Here is a 25,466-nt window from a genome sequence, read left to right on the forward strand (position 1 = left end):
CAACTAGAGAAAGCGTGCACAGAGCAACAAAGACCCAACACAGCAAAAAATAAATAAATTAATTAACTAATTTTAAAAAAAAGATTCTTTAATATTTGTGTTGATAGCATGTAACCACATCCTCTTCAGGTAAGGTAAACAAGAGAGACTTCAAAAATAAAGTACAGGGTTTGATACATTTTGAGCACTTTAATACAGACTGTAATTATTATTTGCTTTCCTTTAGTACTGGGAATTCCAAAGGCAATTCAATGCATAGACTTACCTTGGAAAAACTCATCCTCTATCAGTGAAACATCCCACGGAGGCATGCTACTTCCCTCCCTCATGCCTGCTGGCTTGGGGACAAATGCACTGTCAATGGGTTGATTTTCCAGAGGTGAATTGTATATTTTTGACTGCTAATTTTAAAATAGAAAATGTAATATTATTTATGGACCTTCCCCAGCCAACATGTTCCCACAAAAATGTCCCAAGCTTCAAAGTCCTAGTCTAAGGACAGCAAATAAATTTTCCTAACATTTATTTCTCTAGTTGTAATGTTTTGTTGTTTTTGCAGTTTGCAAGTGATCACAAACTTCTCCATACCTACATTAATTCCTTTTAGTATGAGCCTTTCCCTGCAAAAGATTCCTACAAATTTACATAGCACTACAAAAATCTTAAGGAGGTTCCTGGAAAATAAGAAAGAAATTGACCTCTCTTGAGTGGGGAATGTTGTCTCTCTGGCCCCAGTGGCTGTAATTTTAGATTTCTTAACACTGTACCTATTTTCTCTCAAGACGCGGTTAGCTGAAACTTGTGGTAGATCTTAAGATTTGTAAACTTGATGGATTTAGGGAAAAAAAGTATTTCTATCCACGGAGATCATGTAGAATGGTAGAACCTCCCAGATACACATAAGGAACTGATTAATCATTCTGAAAAAAAGGCGCTGAAAAGCATGACCTTATAATTTTTTTTAAACCTTTGCTAGTTTTATAGGATTTAGGAGAATGATGTAGAGTTCTTTACTAGCAAATTTTATCTTGATTTCATTAAATCCATCAACTGCTCTACTTTTAAGTTTTAATTTGTCTTTATAACCTTGGGGAATGATCCACTCCCACACCTCCACTTCCTTTTGCCAAAACTCCATTTGCATTTCCTCTGTCAAACTGGCTCTGCCACTCATGACTCCACTTTAACTCATCCTGCCTGCACCCCTGCACAAGGCCACTTCCCATTCCAATTGCTTTATTTTCAGTTCACTTTCTACCCAGTCCTTGCCGCCTGAATCCTTCTCTTCCCCAGTTTTTCTCTTTTCATTTGATATTCACTATCACATTTAATCTCATCTTGAATGCTGAAGGCCAAATCTCTAATCTTCCTAAAGTGCCAGCTTTTTAACTTCTCCAACACAGGTCTGTCCAATTCTAAAGGCTAGGTTCTCTTAATCCTTGCATTCGTCATAATCTAGTATTTTTATACCTGTTTTCTTTCTCAGGATCTAGGTCAGTTATGTCTTACAGAAGCCCTGCCCAAATTTCATTGACTTGTCATTTTCAGTTCTATGGGCAAGCCATAATTGAATACATACAGAGGAGATTTAGTAATAAGAAAAATAATCCAATGATAATTTATTGGCTATTGGATATAATTTAACACACTTATGTTAAATTCAGAAGTAAACAAATATTAGAAGCACAATATAACTATAGGGATATACCAATTGCAGGTAATAAAACTAGAAACTAATCATTTGAAAAATCAGATCAGTTACAGTTACACTTTTCTCTCTACAGTGCATCGAGGTGTTCTCTTTCGTGTCCTACCTACTGTCTCTCCAAGTCTTTACTTGTGCTACTAACAATTAGCCATGAACCTTATAAGCCCATTCTTCCCAAACCTGCAGTTTTGGTAGTTGGTGCAGAGTAGATACATTTAAGAGAATAGTAATCATCATTGTCTCCCAACCATTTTAACATTCAAATAAACTTCAGATTTCCTCTATGTAGACCAGAGTACATTCTTTTTGGCCTCCTGGATCACATTCCTTTATAATGAATTTATAATGAAATGAAAAGTGCATGAACTGAACACTCAGGTGAAGAGATGAACCTCTCTAGGTGGGAAGGATTTCTACCAAGAGACCGTGAATATAACATCCTTGGTTTATATTTCTGCACAGATCTTCTGCTTTAAGGCCACCCCTATTCACCTAACATATTAAGGATGTTTCCAACACATGGAGATATTATATGGCTAAGAGAGGTATATCCTTCTGCGGCTCTGAGCACACACAGATCCTCAGTCAGGGGTCAGTCTTGGACTCCGAATCTTCCTCCAAAGAATATTCTGTGCCATAACGTTATCATAAAAGATGAAGCCTATTTCCCATACCTGGCCTAGAGGATGAGGCCCAAACTCCTCCGTGCAGCAAAATAGTGTCAAAATCCTTTTCCAATTTTTGATTTAAGCCTTTCTTCCCCAACTAGCTTTAATCCCCATGCTCCAAGGTCCCTACACACAGTCCTCTAAAATGCTGTGCACTTCTTCTGAGGACTCCGTGTCTCTGCTCCTGATCTTCGCTCTTCCTCCCCTTCTTCTGGAAAATATCAGCTCATCCTTCGGAGTCCAGTTCCTCTATCACCCTCTCTGTTAGTCCTTCTCCAATTCTTGCAGGAATAATTAATTACCACAGTATCTTTTATGCACCTCTGGTATTATACCTTTTATTTCATATCAAAGTTGTTTACATTCTCTCCACTTTTACTTTATCACTCGACTTCTACCCTTCCTCCCCTACCCTCTCACACATTCTAATCCCGGCTCTGATCTAGGAAACCAGGGATTCACAGACACATGAATAAAACCCTGGAAGTGGACCAAATTCTAAAATAACTAGGAAAGCATAGTATTCTACTTTGTATCCTGAGCACCTTGCATAGCATCAGTATTTAAGAGATTGACTCATATTTACTGAATTCAAAGACGATGCTTCCCACAATAATATTTCCCACTTCTGAACTTCTCCAACACATTTTTGTACACTCTTTTGATACTATCTTATATTTGAACAAAATTACTCATTTATTCAGTTTTCAATATACTTTAAAAATATCTTCTCTCATTTGATCCTTGGAACAAACTTGTGAAATAGGTAGGGATTTTCATTCCCACTTTGCAGATGAAAAAACTGAGTCTCAGTTAAGTACCTTACTCAAGTCACAGGAATAATAAAAGGTGACACTGGCTACTGATACTCATATGGTCTGATCTCTAATCCTATTTTCTCCACTACACTGCTTTGTATTTTTATTTTACTGATGTACATTTCTTCAATTAGGTGGTAAACTCTCTGAAGACAGGAACCTTGCTTTAAACATTCCATACCCTCCACGCACACAGTATGGATTGATTTTCAATATACCAAGGTAGAAAATTACATATATAAGATTTTTAGTGAAGATTATTACAGAAATTGAGACACTGAATATTTACAATATTGACTCAATATAGCATGTCTGAGGTAGGAAAGCATAATGGTTAAGCACATGAATACTGAAGTCCAAATCCTGGTTCTCTCTCTTAAAAGCTGTACAACTTTGGGCAAGTTGCTTAACGTTTCTGTTCTGTACCTTAGTTTCTTTCTTGGAATAATGAAAAAAAAAAGACAACAACGCAACAACAATACTCCTCATCTCATAGTGTTGCTGCGAGGATTAAATGAATTAATAGTTGTAAAACACTTTAGAATGGTGTCTAGCACTTAGTAATTCCACATAGTTAGCCATTACTAGTCTTCTGTGGTTACAGAGAATTTCCTGGAGGACTCCTGCAGGTGCTCGTAGCGCAATGAGTTAGAAAAGTGTCCTACAGGATTAGAGGCCAGAGTCTCAAAATGCTGGCTTTAGGGTCTCCGTTACATTCTTAAACATGGTACACAGAATATGCTGAGCAAAATAAGGCCATTTTTCCAACCCCAATTCACTCTACTGATAACATCTGCAATTCTGACATGATGAGACAAACAAATCTCTGTCACAGAGTAACCTCAGACTATCTGAGAACTTCTAGGGCAGCCAAACCTGTAGAACAGCTGTTGGAACTGAAGCCTAAGCTCACGGATGTTATCAAATGCCTTGATAAAGTCAACAAGTTAATTTTTCAAGGTGTTCTTGAATTTATTCTGCATCTGTTTTCCTGCAAAGGTCAAATCCAGCATTGCACCTCGTGGCTTAAAACCACACATTCATTTCTTCTTTCAGTTTCTGAGTACTCACGTTGTGCCAGGAAGTGGGGATACACAGGTAAGCAGGCATAGTCCCAGCCTCAGGGAGCTCACACCAGCCTAGTCTGGTTATGCCACATTGGAGGTATATTTCTAGGGGTACAGAGCTGGCATATCATCTAAGAGCAGACCCAGCCAGAATTTGTTCAGAAATAAGGAGTGACCAAGTGGCCAAGGCCATACAGTTTGTCTGTTCTCAGAGATGGCGGCTACTTTGATTTTGGATTCCTCGCCTTTAAGGAGATGGTTCTCAACTGGGGTCAATTTGCCTCTCATGGAACATTTGGCAATTTCTGGAGATAGTTTTGATTGTCACAATTTAGTGGAGGAGAACTATTGGCATCCTAGAAGATGCCACTAAACATCCCACAGTACACAGGAGAGACCCCACAACAAAGAATTATTCAGCCCAACATATCAGAAGTGCTCAAGTGGAGAGAAACTCTGAGCTAGAAAATCTCTAAGTTTCTCTTGTCAACCTAAATAAAAGGGTAAACTGAGGCAAGATAGAGCGATGAGTTTATTTAGCAATAGCAGAGGACTTGCAATTTGGGACACACAAACTGTAGCGAGCTGCAGGCAATTCTGCTGACGGTTTGGGATAGGCTGTGTTTGGGCAGGGAATGTAAAGAGGGGAGAGTTCAATTCGAGTCTGTTAAAACAGACTTATATACACTACCAAATGGAAAATAGATAGCTAGTGGGAAGCAGCCACAGAGCACAGGGAGATCAGCTCATGCTTTGTGACCACCTAGAGGGGTGGGATAGGGAGGGTGGGAGGGAGACGCAAGAGGGAGGGGATATGGGGATATATGTATATATGTATAGCTGATTCACTTTGTTATAAAGCAGAAACTAACACACCATTGTAAAGCAATTATACTCCAATAAAGATGTTAAAAACAAACAAACAAATGGAGACCAGCTTTGAAAATTTCCTGAGCAGACAAAACCAGTCCAGTAATACAAACAAAGCTCAATTCAGCTTATTTTGTGAGGCCAACCTGACCCGGGTCATTTTTGTTCATGCCTCTGGAAACCATAAGCAAAACTTTGCAAGGTTGATAGGAGGCAACCCCTGAGCAATTCCCTGTCATTTAAGAAAATTCCAATATTATTATCAGTTTTCTGTAAATCAGGCATTTATGGGAAATCAGTCTCTCGGTCCTTAAGTTTTGTCTTCCTCAGGGAACATGTGTGAGATTTTCCATTTTATGCAATGTATCCTCTGGTTCCATTTTAGACTGAAATTCTTTCACACTTTCTAGCTCTAAAAATTCTGTTTTCTGAAACCCTTTGCTTCTTTTAAGCTGATGTAAATGTATATTTATTTATTTATTTATTTATTTATTTTTGGCTGCATTGAGTCTTCGTTGCTGTGCGCGGGCTTTCTCTAGTTGCGCCGAGCGGGGGTTACTCTTCATTGTGGTGCGTGGGCTTCTCATTGCAGTGGCTTCTCTTTGTTGCAGAGCACGGGGCTCTAGGCGCGCGGGCTTCAGTAGTTGTGGCATGTGGGCTCTAGAGCACAGGCTCAATAGTTGTGGCGCATGGGCTTAGTTGCTCTGCAGCATGTGGGATCTTCCCGGACCAGAGATCAAACCCATGTCCCCTGCATTGGCAGGCAGATTCCTAACCACTGCGCCACCAGGGAAGTCCCTAATGTAAATGTATAAATAGCAGCTTCCTTCTCTCTCTCTCTTTTTAAAAAAAATATTTATTTATTTATTTGGCTGCTCTGAGTCTTAGTTGTGGTACATGGGATCTTTTAGTTGTGGCATGCAAACTCTTAGTTGCGCTTCTGTACCTACTTCATAGATTACCTCTGGGGATTAAATGAAGTGACCCATGTCAAGTACCCGGATGATAGCAAGTTCTCCATCAGAATGTAGCAGCTGCTGCTGCTGGCGTCATGGTTGGGGCTCAAACATATAAAGGAGAGAGATAGGGCTCAATGTTATCTAGAAAGAAGTAGCATTACTCTGAAGAAGAAAGGAGGCTCACTTTTGTTTGTGAAGTAAAGACCTCTGTTTATATGCACTCCTCACCAGAATTCTATCCTATGCTTTTTGAAAAAAGAAGAGAGAGAAAGGTAGATATTAGTACTAAGGGCCATCAATTGAGAAATGCCTCTACCTTCCTCCTGCACTCTTAGGTACCTTCCAAAACTCCATCTTTCTTTCATCTCCAAACCATATGAGTTACACAGGAAGACACACGTGTGTGTAGATCAAAAGTCATGAGAGCAAAAAAGTAAGAAACAGAAAACTTAAAGCTTCTCAATCTTATAAGCATGTGAACACAGAGATAAATTTAAATTTTAAGCCCTTTAAGTGGAGGTCCTGTTGGGTCAGTCCCCTCATGTGAACCTGTTCTGTCCAAATGCATCTCACCTATCAGTGGCTTCCTCTTTGAATACAAATGGTGATCTTGCCCAGAATAGGTCTAGTGCAGACCCACACTGGTTTGAAGTTTATTTGGAAATTTTCAAAGCTGGTTTCCATTGATTTTGACAGACTCAAACTGAACTCTCCCCTCTTTACATTCCCTGCCCAAATACAGCCTACCCCAAACCCTCAGCAGACTTGCCTGTCGCTTGCTACAGTTTGCATGCCCCAAATTGCAATTCCTCTGCTATTCCCAAATAAATTCTTCCTCTGTCCAGCATTTTAGGGCTGTACAGGACTGACACGTGGTACAATATCAGAGATGCTAACGATGGTCTCTGTGGACACACAATGGCCTCACTCCTCCTGGCAGAGCCTGCTGTTTGAGTATTTTAGTACCACAGCCAACTGGAAACCGAGCACAGCTGGGAAACTTTGAACTCTGTAGGAGAAATCTAAGCTTCTCAAGGAAATTTCAAACTGTGCCAGTGAGAATTCTATTTAAGTAGGTAGCCAATCAGGAATTACATTAATTCTGAGCTCTTCAGCATAACCTTTAGTTCTTTGGTTACTTACCAAAGCAGTTCCCCTCACAGACACAGGAGGTATGTGGTCGTCACATCTGTGAAAAGAATTTGAAATAACTTCTTTGAAGAAGTGCCTAACTTTTGGAAAACCAATAGCATGTTTGCTAATATATCTTGATATCTTGAGAAGATATATTTCTGATGCTTAGCAGGGAGACATTTCTTAGCGCACTGTTGAAAAATCTTTCAGAAACACTTTCCTATTCTTGCTTAGGATCAATTTTTTACATCTCTGTCACTCAGGTAGCCAAGAAAAATTACATAATAGTGGATTTGTACTTGAACATAGCATGAAGACTTAATTACAAAAACAGTTATATTTGTTGAGTGTTCACTGTGTGTCAGGCAGTATTCTCATGCTCTATAGGCATGTTATCTCATTTAAATACATCACTCTTGTCAAGTGGATACTATGACAACTCTCATTTTACAGATCAGAGAAGTTAGAAGACACTGTACCAGGTACCTAGTGGCTGAGCTCAGAGCCGGCCACAGGCTGACTGAATCTAGAGCTCTCATTCTTGATCAGTATGGCACACACTTTTCTTGTAAATGGGAAACAGATTTTCTGCTTCTGTACATTTTTATTTTAAAGAGAGAGTTAAGTCAGAACCAGACTCAACAATTCTTAAGGGAATTTTTTAAAAAAGCAAACCTTATAAAGATGACTTCAGGCTGCTTATTTTTATAAATATGCCTTATTTATTATGAAATCATCTTGAAGGAGAACAATTATGCTTTTATGTTGCTTCTCTAGAATTCAGTAGAAGGTGAAAAATTTTAAAGACATAGGTCCAAAATTGAGATAAATTTGGATTTTTTAAAATCTATAATCCTATGCCAGGGTGTGCTGCCTGAATTGCAGCTTAAGAGTTAATAGACCATAATGACTCAGAGCTCTTGTATGAAATCAAGTCCTCTCCTTCGCTAAGAGAACAGCAAGATGGAATCAAGAATCAAACAAACTGAGACTCTAGGTCAGATCAATTGAAAGTGGCAAGATGCAGTTTTCCTTCATTCAAACTCCTAGTTGCTTCATGGTTCTTGAAAGTTGAGCATAAGACCTGGGAGGCCAAACAATTTTATATTTAAAAGATACCAACATGTATTTTATAGTTTAGCTCAAAATTTAAACAGAAATTAAAATTAATATGGATTCTTTTCATATTATTCTGAAATACCAGCTCGATACTAATAATATTTAGAAGTTAAAATACTGTTTTTATTCATATGCTTCCTTTTCACACAGCTTTATTGAGGCTGCAAGCCTTCTACACGCTAGGCACTATTCTGAGTGCTTTGGAAGAAATAAATATGCCTGAGATAGAGACCCTGTTCTCTGAGACGCTTTATGATAGGAAAGATTAGATACACAAAGAGGCAAAGTGCAAGCCACAATGTGAAAAGGACAATACAGAGGCTTAGGTAAAATATGCTGAAAATGCAGAGGGGCCCGTGAGCACTTGCCGAGATGAACCGGGAAGGCAACAGGGAGAGAAGGCGGTGGTTGAACAGGTATGAGAGGAAAAGAACAGCAGGGGCACAAGCCTGAGATGTGAGAGAGTAAGGGAGGCCGGGAACTGGCAAGTAATTCAATTTGCCTGGAGCCAAGAGGAGGTCCAGATTGTGAATATTCTTTCCGGAGCCCTGTGGAGCTGCTGGCTTCATGGTGTCCCTGCTCAGCTCAACACTCTTAACAGCTCATCAGGCTCCTGGTCTGATTTGGAGTGAAGGGAGCAGGGGCAAGAATCAGTTTCTGAGGGTAGCAGGTGGCACAATTGGGACAGAGTGTCACCGAGTGGGAGGGTGTGCTGTGAGTGGGAGGATGCATGTTCCCTGACAGTGTGCAAGGCCGTGTGGATTTAGGTTGCAGGCAGGGTATAGTGCTCAGGAGGCTTGGAGGCCCAGAGTCTCCATGATCACTTCCAGGCCCGCCTTCAAGTTAATTTATGTTTCTGATATGAAAGGCTTTCACTTGTAGAGTGAATAAAAACAACAGTGCAATCACAAAAGCTATGCTGGTCAAAGTCCTCTGGACTTGGTGATTTCAAGAGATAGAAAGCTATCTCATCTGCATTTGCTTACAAGTCCTACTGAGCCATACCTTAAAGATCTCTCACATATATTCCCACTTCACCAGCTATAGGTAGGGCAGTTTCTCAGCCTTGGTACTACTGGCATTTCTTCAGTGTAGTGGTTTGTCACATGCGTTATATGATGTTTAGCAACATCTCTGACCCCTACCCACTAGATGCCAATAGCACCCACCCTTCAGTTATGAAAAGCAGAAATGTCTTTAGACATTGTCAAATGGCTTTCGGGGTGCAAAATTGCCCCTGCTTGAGAACCACTGTGCTAAAGTGATTTTTCTAGAATGAAAATCTCATTATGTCACTTCTCTGTTTAATGAAAAAAAATATGTACAATATGCACATGCACAAACGCATGAAATACACCAAAATAATTAGTGTTTGTCCAGGTCAGTGGGTAGGGGGTGATTTTATCTGTTACATATATATATATATACATAAAATAAAGGAATACATATACATATATAATACATATAATAAGGAAAGGAATGGTATTATTAGAAAAAGTGATTAAGGGCTCCCTGCTGTCTACAGGATCAAGTCCAAGCTCCTTAGCATTGCATGTATAAGGTTCCTATGTTCTGGCCTTTGCCAGCTACTCCCACCCCACCTCTTATCAGTCTCGCCTTATACTTGGTCACTGAACCTCAATGACCTAGATGAGTTCTTGCTTTTTTCCAGTCTCTGCATCTTTGCTGTATCATTCTTTCTGCCCAGCACAACCTCCTAACTCTTAATTGCCTAGCTCAGTCCTATGTGTCCTTCAGAAATTGGCTCTCTTTTTCCAGGAATGCTTCTGTATCCTACAGTCTGAATTAACTGCTTCTCCTATAATGTTCTCATGGTAGGAATACCATGCACCCAGACCCAGGCTGTCACTCAGAGGTCATCCTTGTGTGTTTTCTAAAGAGCATCGCTTCTTCAAGATCCTTACTGTCATTTGCCAGAAAACTGCCATAATGAATATACGAATAAATCCATGATGATCGTGCTGTGATCGGCACTTCCTAGAGTTCTGTCCAACCATACGCAGTCATCTGGTGTTCCCTACTAGATTCTAAAGTCCTCCAGGTGGGGACTTTGCCTTATTTTCATGATTTTATCTCCAGCACTAAACACAGTATCTGATCCAGAGTAGGACTTTGATAAATAAATGAAAGAGAAGCTATCACCTCAGCTATTAGTACCATGCCAGGAATTCTGATGGCCCTTGCCATAATGGGGGTAGGAAGCTCTGCCGCCATGGCTCCCAAACCTGGATGAGCATCCGAATATCCTAGGGAATTAAAAATAAATAAAGTGCCCCACTTCAGGCCTGAATCAGAATCTCAAGGCTGGGGCCTGGTTATCTGTCATTATTTTAAAATGCTGATGAAATTCTAATAATGATCAACCAGATCATCTGGGAACCACTCCCTTTGTCTTGCTTCTCCCTCCTGTCACCACAATCCTACTGTTTATCTGTGGACACCACACCTAGGATCACTGAAGGAGAATTTCCAAAGAAGGATTTTGCTTACTCTGATCTCTCCTTTGATCTAGGTGTCTTACATTCCTGTGTCCTCCAACTGAAGCCTAGTCACTTAGCAGGAAAAAGGAAGGCAGCATAGTAGGACATTTGGAAAGAGAGAAAAAGGAAGAGGGACAGAGGGAGAACAGACAGACAGAAAACAGAATCCAGGGAGAACAATAATCTGTCTTTTAAACTTTCCAAAATAGCATTTGATCTTTTGCTTATGTAAACTGGACTGCCTAGGCTGTGTACACCCTATGATAGATCAGGCAAATTTGGGCACCCACCAAAACTCTGCATCCTCAGGTAAAAAAACCATCCGAAAGGAACAGGGTAGTGGGCAGGCATACCCTCACTCCAGGAGAGCAGTTGTCACTCTATAATCACAGCTGTGTGGTGAGTACTTACTGTATGCTATACACTGTGATGGTCCTCAAAGGAAAGAAGCCAACTTAAATTTAACTGTACATGTTACTCATGAGTCTTTTTTTTTTTTTTTGAATAGCTCTTTATTTTTGTAATACCTTGCAATATAAAGGGCACATTTACATGGCCCATTGTTTTTTTGTTTTTTTTTAACATCACTCATGAGTCTTATGAACTAGTTCTCTTGTACTTCCACTTTGCCCTAGTCCTTAGGACTACAACAAAGGAAAGTGTAGAGGGGAAAACAATCAACATCTCTAAAATCACCATCATGAACTGGTGGCACATGGCTTCATAGCTTTAAGAATGTGTGTAGACATGAAGGGGCCCCTTTGCAGGGACGACTTCATTGTGGAGTGTGCTGGTGCATGGAACAGAGAGTGGCACATCACCTATTCACGGTGAGGGGTGCATCAGTGGAATAACCGGGGGTCTGGAATAAGAAAAAGTAACTGTAGATACTGCTGGGCAGCCAGGAAGGCTGCATTTATAAGCTCATGATATACACTATTCGGTACTTGCTGAACTACATGGAGGCGATGGAGTTACTGAAATTCTGTGGCGGGGACTGAGCACCATATCTCAGGCAATAAACACCCCAAAACAAGACACAAGGAAACATAACTTACAGGGAAATATTAGGAGAAAGATACACAATCCAGTCAGCCCTCAGTGTCCACAGGTTCTGCGGATTCAACTAACCGCGGATGCAACCCTGGTTGGCTGAATCTGTGGCTATGGAGGGCTAACTGTACATTTTGCATAAGATACTTGAGCACCTGTGGGTTTTGGTATCCGCAGGAGGTTCCCAGAACCAATCCCCCGCAGATACCAAGGTACAATTGTATATGTATGTTTTCTTGAACTTTTGGCTAGCAATAAATGAATTAAAACATGAATGGAAACTTTTCTTTGTTCCTGGGGCTGTGGTAGAGTCATAGAGAGTACGGTTCAATCATTTACAAATAGGATTAAAATAATAATGGGATAATTTGGGAAGTACATAAATTTGGGAGGAGAAATTTCAGTAGTCATATTTGAATCAGAAATAGCAAAACTTTTTGCCTTTTTATTAATTAATGAAGTCACTATGTTCCCATGGCTTCCTAGGGGTTGGCTTTCTTTCTGTGTTTTGCAGAAGAACCTCTTAAACTGCTTTGCTGACTTGTTGTCCAGAGGACAGAGTGTGACAAAGTCGAGTCCTGATGGCTTCAGCAAGTAGAAACCTGCCTCGCACAGGATGACAGTGCTCCCCTCTGTGGCTCTTTGTCACTTCCTCCCACTGCGCTTATAGGCAAGGAGGAGCTCCTGAACCAGAGTCTGCATGCTGAAGCTTGATTCTATATTTTGAAGAAAATCAGAACTGCCGAAGGAAAAAAGCTCTACTTAAGAATAAAGGGCCCTTCGGAACGTATGACACACAATTTATAGTCCTACCATAGTGCTACGCTCCCTTAAAAACACCCTTCCCCCAGCACACACATTGACATTCAGGATTTACATCCAGATATTTAGGTCACATTCATATTTAAAAATAAAAAGGGCATGTTTTCATGTTTTATCTTCTGAAACCTATTAGGAGCACAAAACAGTACCTTCATTACATTCTGCACCAGCACAATTATTCCCGCTTACAGTCTGAACATAAAATGTATTTAAAGATGGCAAATTCTGAAAACTCTAACACACACACATGCTTAAAGGATAAAATTTGTTTCATTTTTGTAGCCTGTGTTTGTCCGGCTAAAAGACAGCTACAAGTCATTGTGATATTTAAGAAGAACAATCGCTAAACAGAATTTTGCAAGAGTTCCATTTTTTTCAATTTGGTCTATAACTAAAATACATGAGACCCAGAATGAAGATTATAGATCTTTCATCTTCTTTGATCCACTTTGGCAGCAACTTACAATATGAGCTTGGAAATAACTTGTCAATAGAGTTAACAGTTTCCTCAACTTTCCCTAGTTTACTAATGTTAGATTGTTCAGCTACAATAAAACTCTGCCTTGAAGAAAATTACCTAAAACACAAAGTACATCATAAGTCTCAGCCACACTACACATTAGGAATATTTCTTTTCTCCTTAAAAACAATATTTCCTATAAAGGAAATACTCCTCAATTTTTAATTCTCAAATGAGAGAATTACTAGTGTTTAAAACATTTTTTACAAAGAAAAGCAACTCACCTATTTGAAGAGTATTTCCTCGTAAGTGACTCTGGTAGAAACGATCACATAAATCTACATTTTGTTCAGCTCTTCACTATTTCATCAAAGACAAAAACAGCCTCAGGTGAAAGCTGGAAGCAAAAACCTTCCATTCCCCCAAGAGCTCCTCTACGAGTCAGAAGCCTCATTGCATGCTTCACCAAGCTGCTTGCTGCCTGTTGTTTTTCAGCAAGAGTGACCTCCAACACCTTTTATTTAGAGCTGCAATGCACTCTTAATGGCACTCACGGAACACATCATGTGCCAAGCCAACACCTTAAGAGGGTGGGAAGCTTTTCAACCAGGAAGACATGCTGAAAATATTTAGCAGTCAGCAAATTGCATGTAAGCAAAGCCTTGCTTGTTTTTCACAAAACAATCCAACAACGTAATGAGTCAAGATGAACTGATTTACACACTTCTCAACTGGGAACCATCTGGAACAATACCTCCACTGCTCTCAGAGCTTCCCCTCCTTCACCTTAAGTTTAAATTCAAGCAACTACAGAAGAATGGCTGTCCTCAATATTTTTAATGATGGTAATATATTTTTTCTCCATTTCATAATTCAGTTTTCCTCTACTCTTTGCTCATCTCATTTATGCTCATTTACTCTTTATACTGCAATTCTCCCGACACACATACTCCCCAAGTAAGGAGTAGTTTCAATTTAAATGTATCTTCCTGACCAGGGCAAAGACCAGGCTCTTGGAGCGTGGAGAAACTGTCAATAATTATTTCTCAACATTTAATCCATCATTCACCATGTCCACCTCTTGAGATCTGTGCAGTTGGTTAGAAGTTGGATTTCAGATGAGCCCAGTTTCAAAGTTTCATAAGGACTTTGTCCCTTTGAGGGCTCAGCCCTGTTTCCTTTGTTACTATCTGAAATTAAATTCTAAGAACAAACATTAAACATTCTGAACACAAAACAGGCTGGTGGGCTCTGGTATCAGATAACTAATGAGCTGTCACAGGAGCTGAGTTTAACTCACCCTTTCTCTCCCAGTGGTTGAAGCTTTAAAGTCTCCTTTCTGGATTTTCTGAATGAGAACAGGGAAGCAAATGATGATCCGAAGCTCAGCCGAGAAGGAACGGATGTTGGGTTTCTTTGATTAGGTATATTTTTAGACCTTGATGTTTGTAATTCCATAGGATCTAAAAGAAAATTGTAAAAAATTTGCATGATTAATATTTCCAGGTAAATACTCTTGGAGAACTAACACCCCCACCCGTGCAGTCTAGGAACGCAGGCATCCCCACATGAAGACTTCGGGACTAGGGGGCGCCCTGTGCCTCTTGGTTCTGCTGAGCGGAGGAGCCTCACTAAGAGTGGGGAGTCTGGGCTTCCCTGGTGGCGCAGTGGTTGGGAATCTGCCTGCCATGCAGGGTACATGGGTTCGAGCCCTAGTCCGGGAAGACCCCACATGCTGCGGAGCAACTGGACCCGTGAGCCACAATTACTGAGCCTGCGCGTCTGGAGCCTGTGCTCCGCAACGAGAGAGGCCGCGACAGTGAGAGGCCCGCCCACCGCGATGAAGAGTGGCCCCCGCTTGCCGCAACTAGAGAAAGCCCTCGCACAGAAACAAAGACCCAACACAGCCATAAATAAATAAATAAATAAAAATTTTAAAAAAAGGGCTTCCCTGGTGGCGCAGTGGTTGAGAATCTGCCTGCTAATGCAGGGGACACGGGTTCGAGCCCTGGTCTGGGAAGATCCCACATGCCGCGGAGCAACTAGGCCCGTGAGCCACAACTACTGAGCCTGCGCGTCTGGAGCCTGTGCTCCGCAACGAGAGAGGCCGCGACAGTGAGAGGCCCGCACACCGCGATGAAGAGTGGCCCCGGCTCGTCGCAACTAGAGAAAGCCCTCGCACAGAAACGAAGGCCCAACACAGCCAAAAATAAATAAATTAATTAATTAATTTTAAAAAAAAGAAAAAGAAAAACTCATAGCTAACATCTTACTTAAAAAAAAAAAAAAAGTGGGGAGTCTTTCAGTAGGTGCTGGGGCCTGCAGCTCTGCAGGACGTCCTTCCCCTCCTACCAGCTGGGACACTTTCTCAATGTGTTTTCCCCACGGCAATCCAAAGCCAAAGGTAGTGCATTAGGGACCTCATTCGGTTCTCGTGCTGCTCTTAACTACCCTATCCTTCAGAAATTTTTATTTTGGTGCTTTAAAAACATGGTGATAGACTACGTGACTTTTCATATCAGAGAAGGTAAAGGAAAAGGAAATTAAGCCCTTTAGCGTGCCCCTTATTCCCATTAAAATCTCTGTGCATATGTATTTGCTACATATACGGTTTATATGTGGGTATGCATGTAATATAAATTTGTATAATATATATGTATAGATAATATATGATATTATATATGAGTATTACAAATTCTAAGGCACGCTCAACATATACCAATTCCATCATACTGTAATACTTTTGGACATGCTGAGTTTTTAAATGAGGAATTCAAGGTAAGGGGAAATTCATCATGGTATATATGGGGTTAATCTAAAAATCTGAATTGTGAACTTTTTAGATGGATTTCTTTTTTATGGGAGTTGCAAAATATTTCCAATATATAAGTTTAGATATATTGTTACATGTTTCTCAATGTTACTAATGTTAGTAACATACAACAAAAGCAGTCAATGTGACTCTGTCAGTAGAGAGATACTTTACACTGTTTTACTATTTAAAATTTCTAATGCACTTTGTTATTCTCAAATAGTCCTGAGAAAGCAGTTTTTATTATCCTCATTTACAGATTAAAAAATAAGCGATTGGTGAGGGTAAGAGACATGCTGGTAGTCACAAAGTTAGAATGTCCAAGGAAGGCATTTGTTTGAGCTCATTTATGGGGTTTAAGTTACCAAAGTACCGGAAGGGTGGCAGCTTCTCTACCACCTTCCCCCTCCTAACCCCCCTCATTTCCTGTTCTCCTTTCCCTCCCCTCCTCTGTCTCCCCCTCCTTGTGCATCATCATTCCATTTATTTACATGCTTACTGTGTTAGAGTTCAGTACTTTATACGTATTATTTTATTTAATTCTCACAACCACCCTGTGAGGTAGGTATTATACCCATTTAAAGATGAGAAAATTGAGGCTTATAGAGAATAAGTAATTTGAACAGAGTCACATGAATTCTGATAGAATAGAGACTATAGAGACAGAGTGGAGATTTGAATCTAGGCCCTTTTTATTACTGATGCCTGTGTTCTTAACCATTGTGCTACCTTGCCTGACTCTAAAAACATACCCTCAAGACAGTACAGTACATTTTCAGTTCACTCTTTTTATTGTGAAATTTTGCCCCTTATGATTTAAAAATAGTCCTAAACATGGATTGGTTAAATTGGAGATCCCACTGAGCCCTTATCTACAATGAGGTGCCCTAAGGTCTCACCATTTTCTGCCATCCCCTTTCTCAGTCTGTATGTAACTGGTTGTTTTAACATTTGGCTAACGTCTGTTTCATTGCAAAACTTTTTCCTTTGAACTTCTTCAAATCATTCACCAGTTACTCCTTGAAGCCATCTGATATCCCTCTTTGTCTTCTGGGGTTTGCTGAAATAAAACAAAAATATCAATGCATGCTTTAAATTTCTTCACATGAAGTGCAAACTGATGTGATGGGTCAAACTTTACCTAGTGGAGGAGTTGCATAAACTCTAAGTCCAGGGGAAAAATTGGCTCTAGTCGGAGTTTTCTCTTCACCACCATGGATGTATTTTGGCTGTTATCATCTAAGTTCGATGACAATCTAAAAGTGTCTGCTAGTAGTTGAAATAATCAAGTTTCTGAGGACAACGTGGGTTGAGCATTGTGCAAAACTGACCTAATAATGCAACTGAATGATAGATATTTTAATGACATGGGGAAACTAGAATAGTCTAGTTCTGATTACTCATTCATTCATTCGTTAACGATTAGATGTTTATTGAGCAATGTTCATGTAACAGGTCCCATGTAGGCAATGGGGATTCAACGATGAATATAACAGATAGGGTCCTTACTTGCCCATTCAGTGGTCAAAGAGAAAAGCTTACATGCAGAAAAGAAATTGGTGAATGTAATGGTCTTAGATAATGGAATTCTTTAAACACACAAACACAAAAGCCCATGAATGAGGACATGACTAATGCTCAGTAGTAAGGGCAGTGTGCTTTGAGATGGATAGGAAAGGTCATCCAAAGCACAAATGTGTCTGACCCACACTTCCAGAATGCCAGAACTGAAATTCTGCCATTATTTCTTTTTCCTTCTCCCCTGCCCTTACCTGCTTAGTCTTCTTTCAAATGAAAATGCTGATCGAAGTCCTTAGTTAAATCATCAGTTGTGATTTTTTTTTTTTTTAAAGCAGATCATTTGCTGCATTTCAGGAGGACCCTAGAACTGTTTGGAAATGAGAGAATATTTAATCCAGAGAGAGACTGCCCTGGACCGAGGCAAATAAAGCAGAAAGGGGAGTCTGAAGAACATAATGACAAATTTCATCAAGTGGTCAGCTTGACAAAGCTCTGATGAAAAAGCCAGGCTTGTTGTTGGGCCCCAAGCTCGAGAAGTTCTGCTGTTTTGGAAAGAATTTCACATGACTCCGCAGTTGCCCTTTATCCAGGGTGCTCTGTGAAGCACAAGTGTTAGAGAGTTTGTATTCCTAAGAAAGTGGTGAGCAAGACAGCTGCAGAATGGCTAATTTGGGGTTAAGGGCAATGAACTGTGATGGTTGCAAGTCAGGCTCCTGCTTGGGGCTATGATACTGTCATTTTATAAAATAATCAAGAGGGAAGCCAGAGGCCATCCTGCCCAGACTTGCATTTTGAAAAGCACTACGCAGTAATCATCATGTCTAGTCCACATAATTTGCATTGGTGCCTCCCATTTTGCCATTGCCATCCCTCTGACACCTGGTCACTCCTGTCTCTATTGCTACTATTCTTCCTACGAGACTAAAAGACCACAGGTACCTGCTTCTAACCAGTACTGGCTGCCTCCAACTTATTACTACCTCATTTATTAATGTCATATATATATATATATATATATATATATATATATATATATATATATATATTTTTTTTTTTTTTTGCCACACCTCGCAGCTTGCAGGATCTTAGTTTCCCAACCCAGGCAGTGAAAGTGCTGAGCCCTAACCACTGGACCTCCAGGAAATTCCCTAATGTCCCACATTTGTACATGACCTCTAGTTCCTCAAAAACCCTTCCAAATTATCAGACCCCAACATTCAGCAGCATCCCTGCCCACTTCTCAACACATCCTTCTCATTTCAGAGGACAGTCAAGCTACCCGACTTAGGAACTCTCTAATAAACGTAACTTTATTGTTTTTTTCTAAAGCCTCCATATAACATTGACGCTCTTTTAAAATAATCACACTTCATTTAATTTCATCTCAAGCACTCATTCCACACTTGCACTCAAATCCATCACTGCCTGTTTCTTTTTAACATCTGGCCAATGAAGTCAGAAATCTGTACCTCTGTGTGAATACTCAGACAGTGTGAATTCTACTCCAGGACATGTATCTTAAAGAAATACCCTCCCGCTCCCCACCCCCCCGCAAAGTACATTAATTTAACTGAACATTATGCAGTTGCTAAAAATAATTACTCAGGCAATGTAGCATGTGACATAACATGAAGCAGAAAAAACAAAGTACAACATTTTATCTATGCTTACAGCTATGTGAAAATGATGCACCCATTTAGACACACTAGGGAAAAAAATCAAACACCTGGTCTCTTAGAATAGAGTAATTACAGGTATCAATTCCACTTTTAGTTTTTGCAAAATTATGTTTATTCGATAAGTACAATATATTTTTCTTTTTAATGTGAGTTTTTATTTATATTATCATTTTACATTATAATGTTTCTTGTAGATAGAGAAAAAATCAGTCATATTTTCACAATCCTAATGCAATCAGTATTGCCCTTTTGATGTGATCTTTTCCTCTGCACTTTTCACATGGTTGTAATAAAATGTATTAAATATATATTTGTGGAAAGCCTCCTGCAGAGAAGATGCAGGGATACAATGGCAAGCAGAGCTGATATAGCTACTATCCTAGAGAGCTTACCGCCTAATGAGAGAGACAGATATGAGTCCAATAATTATACAAATATAAGATAACAAAGAGTGGTAAGTATGATTTCTTCATTCAACACATGTTTGAACTCTGGGCAAAGAGCAGTGAACAAGTCAAGTCCTTGCCCTCATGGAATTTACATTCTGCTGGGGTAGGAGTGGGGGCAAACAATAAAAAATTAAACAGGTGTTATGAGAGCATATAACAAGGGGTCCTGCTTATATGAGGCAGAAGCAAATATTTCCCTAAGAAGATGACATACGGCCTGAAGGATGAAGGATAAAGCAAAAGGTAGCGGGTAGACGGCTCTGGGAGAGAGCTTTCCAGGCGGAGGGGTAGCAGCTATAGAGTAAGTGCCCCCAAGGCAAGAAGCAAGGAACTGAAACGAGGCCGGTCTAGCTGGGATGTGGCGGTGGAGAAGACTAACTGAAGGGGAGAGCAGAAAGGCAGCTGCTAGATCATGCAACACTGGGGCTTGGGTTAAGCAGTTGGACCTTTAGTCCTGGAGCAGCAAGAAAGCATTGATGACTGGGCAGGAGCATGACACATCAGATTTGTACTTTTAAAAGATCAACCTGGGCTAAAAAGCCTCTGCACAGCAAAGGAACCCAACAAAATGAAAAGGCAACCTACTGAATGGGAGAAAGTATTTGCAAATCATATTATCTGATGAGGGGTTAATTATCAAAATATATAAATAACTCATAAAACTCAATGGCAAAAAAGCAAATTATCTGATTTGGGCAGAGGATCTGAATAGACATTTTTCCAAAGAAGACAGACAGATGGCCAACAGGCACATGAAAAGATACTCAATGTCACTAATTATCAGGGAAATGCAAATAAAACCACAATGAGCTATCACTTCATACCTGTCAGAATGGTTATTATCAAAAAGACAAGAAATAACATGTTAGCAAAGATGTGGAGAAAAGGGACCTCTCAGACACTGTTTGTGGGAATGCAGCTTGGTGCAGTCACTATGGAGAACAGTATGGAGGTTCCTTAAAAACACTAAAAATAGAACCACCATATGACCCAGCAATCCCACTACTGGGTATTTATCTGAAGAAAATGAGAACACTAATTCGAAACATATGTGCACTCCTGTATTCACTGCAGCATTATTTTCAATAGCCAAGATATGGATACAACCTAAGTGTCCATCAATGAATGAATGGATAAAGAAGATGTGGCTTTATACATACATATATATAATGGAATACTATTCAGCCATAAAAAGAAAGAAATCTTGCCATTTGCGACAACATGGATGGACCTTGAGGGCATTATGCTAAGTAAAATAAGTCAGAGAAAGACAAATACCATATGACCTCACTTATATGTGAAATTTAAACAACAAAAACAAGTTGATAGATACAGAGAACAGATTGGTGATTGCCAGAGGTGCGGGGGGTGGGGGGTGTGTGTGACAGAAATGGGACAAATGGGTAAAGGGGGTCAAAAGGTACAAAATTCCAGTTATAAAATAATTAAGTCATGGGGATGTAATGTACAGCATAGTGACAATAGTTAATAACACTGCATTGAATATTTCAAAGTTGCTAAGAGAGTAGAGATCTTAAAAGTCCTCATCACAAGAAAAAAAGTTTGTAACTATGTGTGGTGACGGATTTTAACTAGACTTACTGTGGTGATCATTTCACAATATATACAAATATTGAATCATTATGTTGTACCCCTGAAACTAATGTTGTAAAATAAAAAAAAGTTTTTAAAATTAGATAATAATGTCAATTATACCTCAATAAATTTTTTTTACGAAAGATCATCCTAGCAGCAGGTGGAGAAAAGATTCCAGTGGGGAACATGAGAGAGTGGTCAGGGTACTTATAGGGTGTAAGAGAGAGAGAGGTGTTTGCTTGGACATGGATGGTGGTGATGAAACGGAAGAAAAGTAGAAAGTATTCAGAGCTACTTAGTGGGTGAAATTGTCCACCAAATGATTAAATGACTTTGGAGGGTTAGGGACAGAGACATATCAAGGAAGATTCCTCAATTCCTAATTTCCATAGGTGCATAGAAGATGCCATTCATTCACACAGTGCAAGTATAATCTTCAAAAAGGTTATATATAAGACACCTTCAACATTACTTATCTTTGGAGCAATCATTAAATATTTGCATAATATTCAAACTACTAGGATTTCCATAATTTATTTACTATTCCTCTGGTGCAGAACATTGTGATTTTCCCTTATAAGTATTGCTTAATGAACATCACTGCACATTTTCTATTTTTACAGTGCCCCTGACAGATGCTGAAGTAGGATTATAGGACCAAAGAGTCAAAATATTTTTGTGACTCTTTATACCACTACCAAAGTGCTTCTCAAAATGGCTGTAGCAATATTACTCATGCCAGCAATGTACAAGACTGCCAGCGGGCATCCTTGGAAGACTAAATATTATTATTTTGAGTATTTTTATTTTCTGAATTTAATACTTGCAAGGTACATGTTTAGAACTGTGGGCGGCTTTTTAAGAATTTTTGTTTTCTCTTCTTAAAAAAAATGCTACATTTCTTTGATAAGTGAAGTTTGAACACTTTCCCATACATCCGTTTACTAATCATATGTTGTGTTTTGGCAATTGTACATTTTATAAATTTATAAATCAATGCCTCAGAGTTTTTCACTGGAATGTGGCATGTTTAATAAAAATATGAACTATTTTTCTTATTTGCTTTAGTTATTTCCCCCAGGTTTCTTCTATTCTGATTAAATTTTGAATGTTGAGCCATATAAACCTCATTCTGAGTAGAGTAGATTAAAACAAAATTAATCTGTAGTTTATGCTAATATTTGTCTCCTGGAGACAATGAGAAATGAAATGTGGATAGTGGTTATATGTAGATACGTGAAAGGGCAAGATTTTGAAGAAATCCAGTGGCTTTTAAAGCAGAAGTATTCCAACGTTGGCAGGGAAGTGGGTGAACATGTACAGCCAAGAGTGAGAAAATTCAAGGGTAAAGTAGTAAAAAAATGGCATTGTGTTTACGTATTACTAAATAAGTAAACATAAATAGTTCTGGCCCTTGAAGTAAGGATAACCCAGGAAGGGAAACTATGAATGACATAAAAGTCTACTCTAGGCATCAGTAATTTACCGCCTTAAGCTTTATATACCCATAAGCCCTGTGCACTATAAAATACAGTCTGTATACTTATAATGGTTGACTGAGCTTCTTGTACTAAAAGGAGCACACCAATTGTAAAACCAGTGGTTTAGACTCATTTATTTACTTAAAAAATAAAACATCAAATTAGCTCAACATTAGCAAAAAAGAAAAAAGAAAACCTGAACATAAAGCAGGGGTATCTTGATGTGTGAAACTTAAAAAGACAATATTTTAAGTTTCAGCTAGCCTTAGTCTGAGAGAGATAACAGTTGCTTGCAAATGGAGTTGAACCAAGTTCATGGCCAGCCTGTACAGGGCTCTTGCTCATCTATTTTGGATTGTTATGTATTCAGCCAGTCATTTAGAGCACACAGTCCACTTTATACCCAAGAGAATAACCTCCAGGTTACAAAGGACATACAACATACATATAGACAAATCACCAGTACACAGATTATTTGCTTCATTAGTGCAGCTTGACTCAACATATCACAAGGGACTGCTGTCTATACATGTAACTTGTTCTACCCCTAGGCTGATTAACTTGATTAAACTAAATCAGGTCTCTTCTTGCTGGGCCGTAGTCCCAGCCCTCTGCTCCAAGTCAAAATGCTCTTTCTTCATTCACAGGAATCTTAGTCTGCCGTGTGCCGTCTTTTTCCATTCTAGCACCTGCTGAATGAGTCTGTCCTCTGAGGTTCCTCCTTCTATGTTAAATTTCTTCTCCTTTGTTTTCCATCCTTGAGTAATGAACCCATCTCCCCATCTTCCTTGTACTCCCCCACTGTGCCCTTGCCAACCTTTGCTACTCACTTTTCTTTGTCCACCTTTTTCTGAGCAGGTCTCTGTCCTCATCTCTATTTTTTTAAAAATTTTATTTATTTATTTATTTATTTATTTATTTATTTATTTATTTATTTATTTATGGCTGTGTTGGGTCTTCGTTTCTGTGCGAGGGCTTTCTCTAGTTGCGGCAAGCGGGGGCCACTCTTCATCGCGGTGCGCGGGCCTCTCACTGTCGCGGCCTCTCCTGTTGCGGAGCACAGGCTCCAGACGCGCAGGCTCAGTAGTTGTGGCTCACGGGCCTAGTTGCTCCGCGACATGTGGGATCTTCCCAGACCAGGGCTCGAACCCGTGTCCCCTGCATTGGCAGGCAGATTCTCAACCACTGCGCCACCAGGGAAGCCCCTCATCTCTATTTTGATGACTAATTATGTACTAACCATTGAGAATGTGCTCAGTAAATGATACACAGTTGTCTCTTTATCTTCCAGTCTTTGGCCCCACTTGTCTGCTCCCTGAGAGCCAAACTCTGGCCTGTTCCTGAGCTGCCATCAGATAGTAGAAAGAGCACTGAATGAGGGTCAGGTTCTAGCTGGTGATCTTGGCCAAATATTTAACTCTCTTGGCTTTGTTTTTCTCACCTGTGAAAGAGAGCTAAATGACACGGTAGGTTGTTTACAAAGCAGGCGTGCATGGTTCCTTTCCTGGCAGAAGGTATACTCCTTCGTGGAGTGACTTTGTCCCTCCTCTGTCCCCTTCAATCTGGGCTGGCCTTGTGCTTGCTTAGACCAATTGAAAATGATAAAGTGAAATTGTGAGGCTTCTGAGCCTAGGCCTGAAGAAGCCTTGCAGCTTCTGCCCTCTCCCTCTCGGAATCTTGATTCTCTGGTCTGAAGAAGCCCCGGCTAGCCTCCTGGAGGATGTGTTCACGTGCAGAGGAGAACCCAGCAGAGTGGTATCACCAATTGCCAGAGACGTGAGTGAAGCTTTCTCAGACCATCCAGATGCCATCCAGCTGCCAGACGACTGGAGCCAAATGAGTGATCCCAGGCAAGACTAGGAGAACCACCCAGCTGAGCCCAGAACAAACGGCTGTCCCTTAGAATTGTGAGCTAATAAATGGAAGTCATTTTAAGCCTTTAGGCTTTGGGATGGTTTGTTATGCACAATTTTTAAAAATGGACACAGATGAGATTATCTGGAAGATATCTTCTGGCCCAAAATGTATGGTCAGGACTTCCCTGGTGGCGCAGTGGTTAAAGAATCCGCCTGCCAATACAGGGGACATGGGTTCGATCCCTGGTCTGGGAAGAACCCACATGCCGCGGAGCAACTAAGCCTGTGTGCCACAGCTACTGAGCCTGCACTCTAGAGCCTGCGAGCCAGAGCTACTGAGCCTGCACGCCACAACCACTGAAGCCCACGCGCCTAGAGCCCGTGCTCCGCAACAAAAGAAGCCAGTAGCAATGAGAAGCCTTTGCACCACAACGAAGAGTAGCCCTTGCTCGCTGCAACTAGAGAGAAAGCCCGCGCGCAGCAACGAAGACCTAACGCGGCCAAAAATAAATAAATAAACAAAATGTATGGTCAAAAGACTCATCATTTCTCACATCAGAATTAAATCATTGAGAAATCTTATAAAAACTGAAAAGGGGCTTAAAGCATAATCAGGTAAATCTCCCTGTCTTCAGGTGAAATAATAGCAATAACAAATAATAAGGGACGAGGCTATATATTGAGCACCCACCATCTCCCAGGATTCTGCAGTCATAATCCTCACAATGCTACACAGGTATTGCTGTCCTCATTTACAGAGGCCAGCAGGCTGGAGCTGGAGAGCTGGGATGGGAACTCGTGCCTCCTTCGAAAGTCCATGGCCTCATGACCTATCTCACTGTCTCTGGGTACTATTAACCCCATTAATAAACAATGCAATGGGTATAAGCTCA

The 25,466-nt window shown here is 40.1% G+C and overlaps 1 protein-coding gene across 8 annotated transcripts in view; it reads right to left on the reverse strand.

Moving 5' to 3' along the window:
• EXPH5 (exophilin 5) overlaps window positions 1-25,466 on the reverse strand; it is a 73,301-nt gene that overhangs the window by 10,604 nt on the left and 37,231 nt on the right. The window contains exons 2-6 of one of the 8 annotated variants that reach the window (XM_068554099.1): window positions 17,764-17,879; window positions 16,891-17,051; window positions 14,480-14,642; window positions 7,234-7,279; window positions 266-401 (exon numbers count right to left, since the gene is read on the reverse strand). In XM_068554099.1, the coding sequence (XP_068410200.1) occupies window positions 266-401; window positions 7,234-7,279; window positions 14,480-14,642; window positions 16,891-16,942 (397 nt within the window). In that variant the 5' untranslated portion in view covers window positions 16,943-17,051; window positions 17,764-17,879. Of the gene's footprint in view, window positions 1-265; window positions 402-7,233; window positions 7,280-13,463; window positions 13,651-14,479; window positions 14,643-16,890; window positions 17,052-17,763; window positions 17,880-25,466 lie in introns of those variants that run through there. The other 7 variants (XM_068554100.1, XM_068554101.1, XM_068554098.1 and 4 more) reach the window with 7 other exon arrangements.

This window comes from Eschrichtius robustus, chromosome 11 (genome assembly GCF_028021215.1).
Source record: "Eschrichtius robustus isolate mEscRob2 chromosome 11, mEscRob2.pri, whole genome shotgun sequence".
Lineage (NCBI taxonomy): Eukaryota > Metazoa > Chordata > Mammalia > Artiodactyla > Eschrichtiidae > Eschrichtius > Eschrichtius robustus.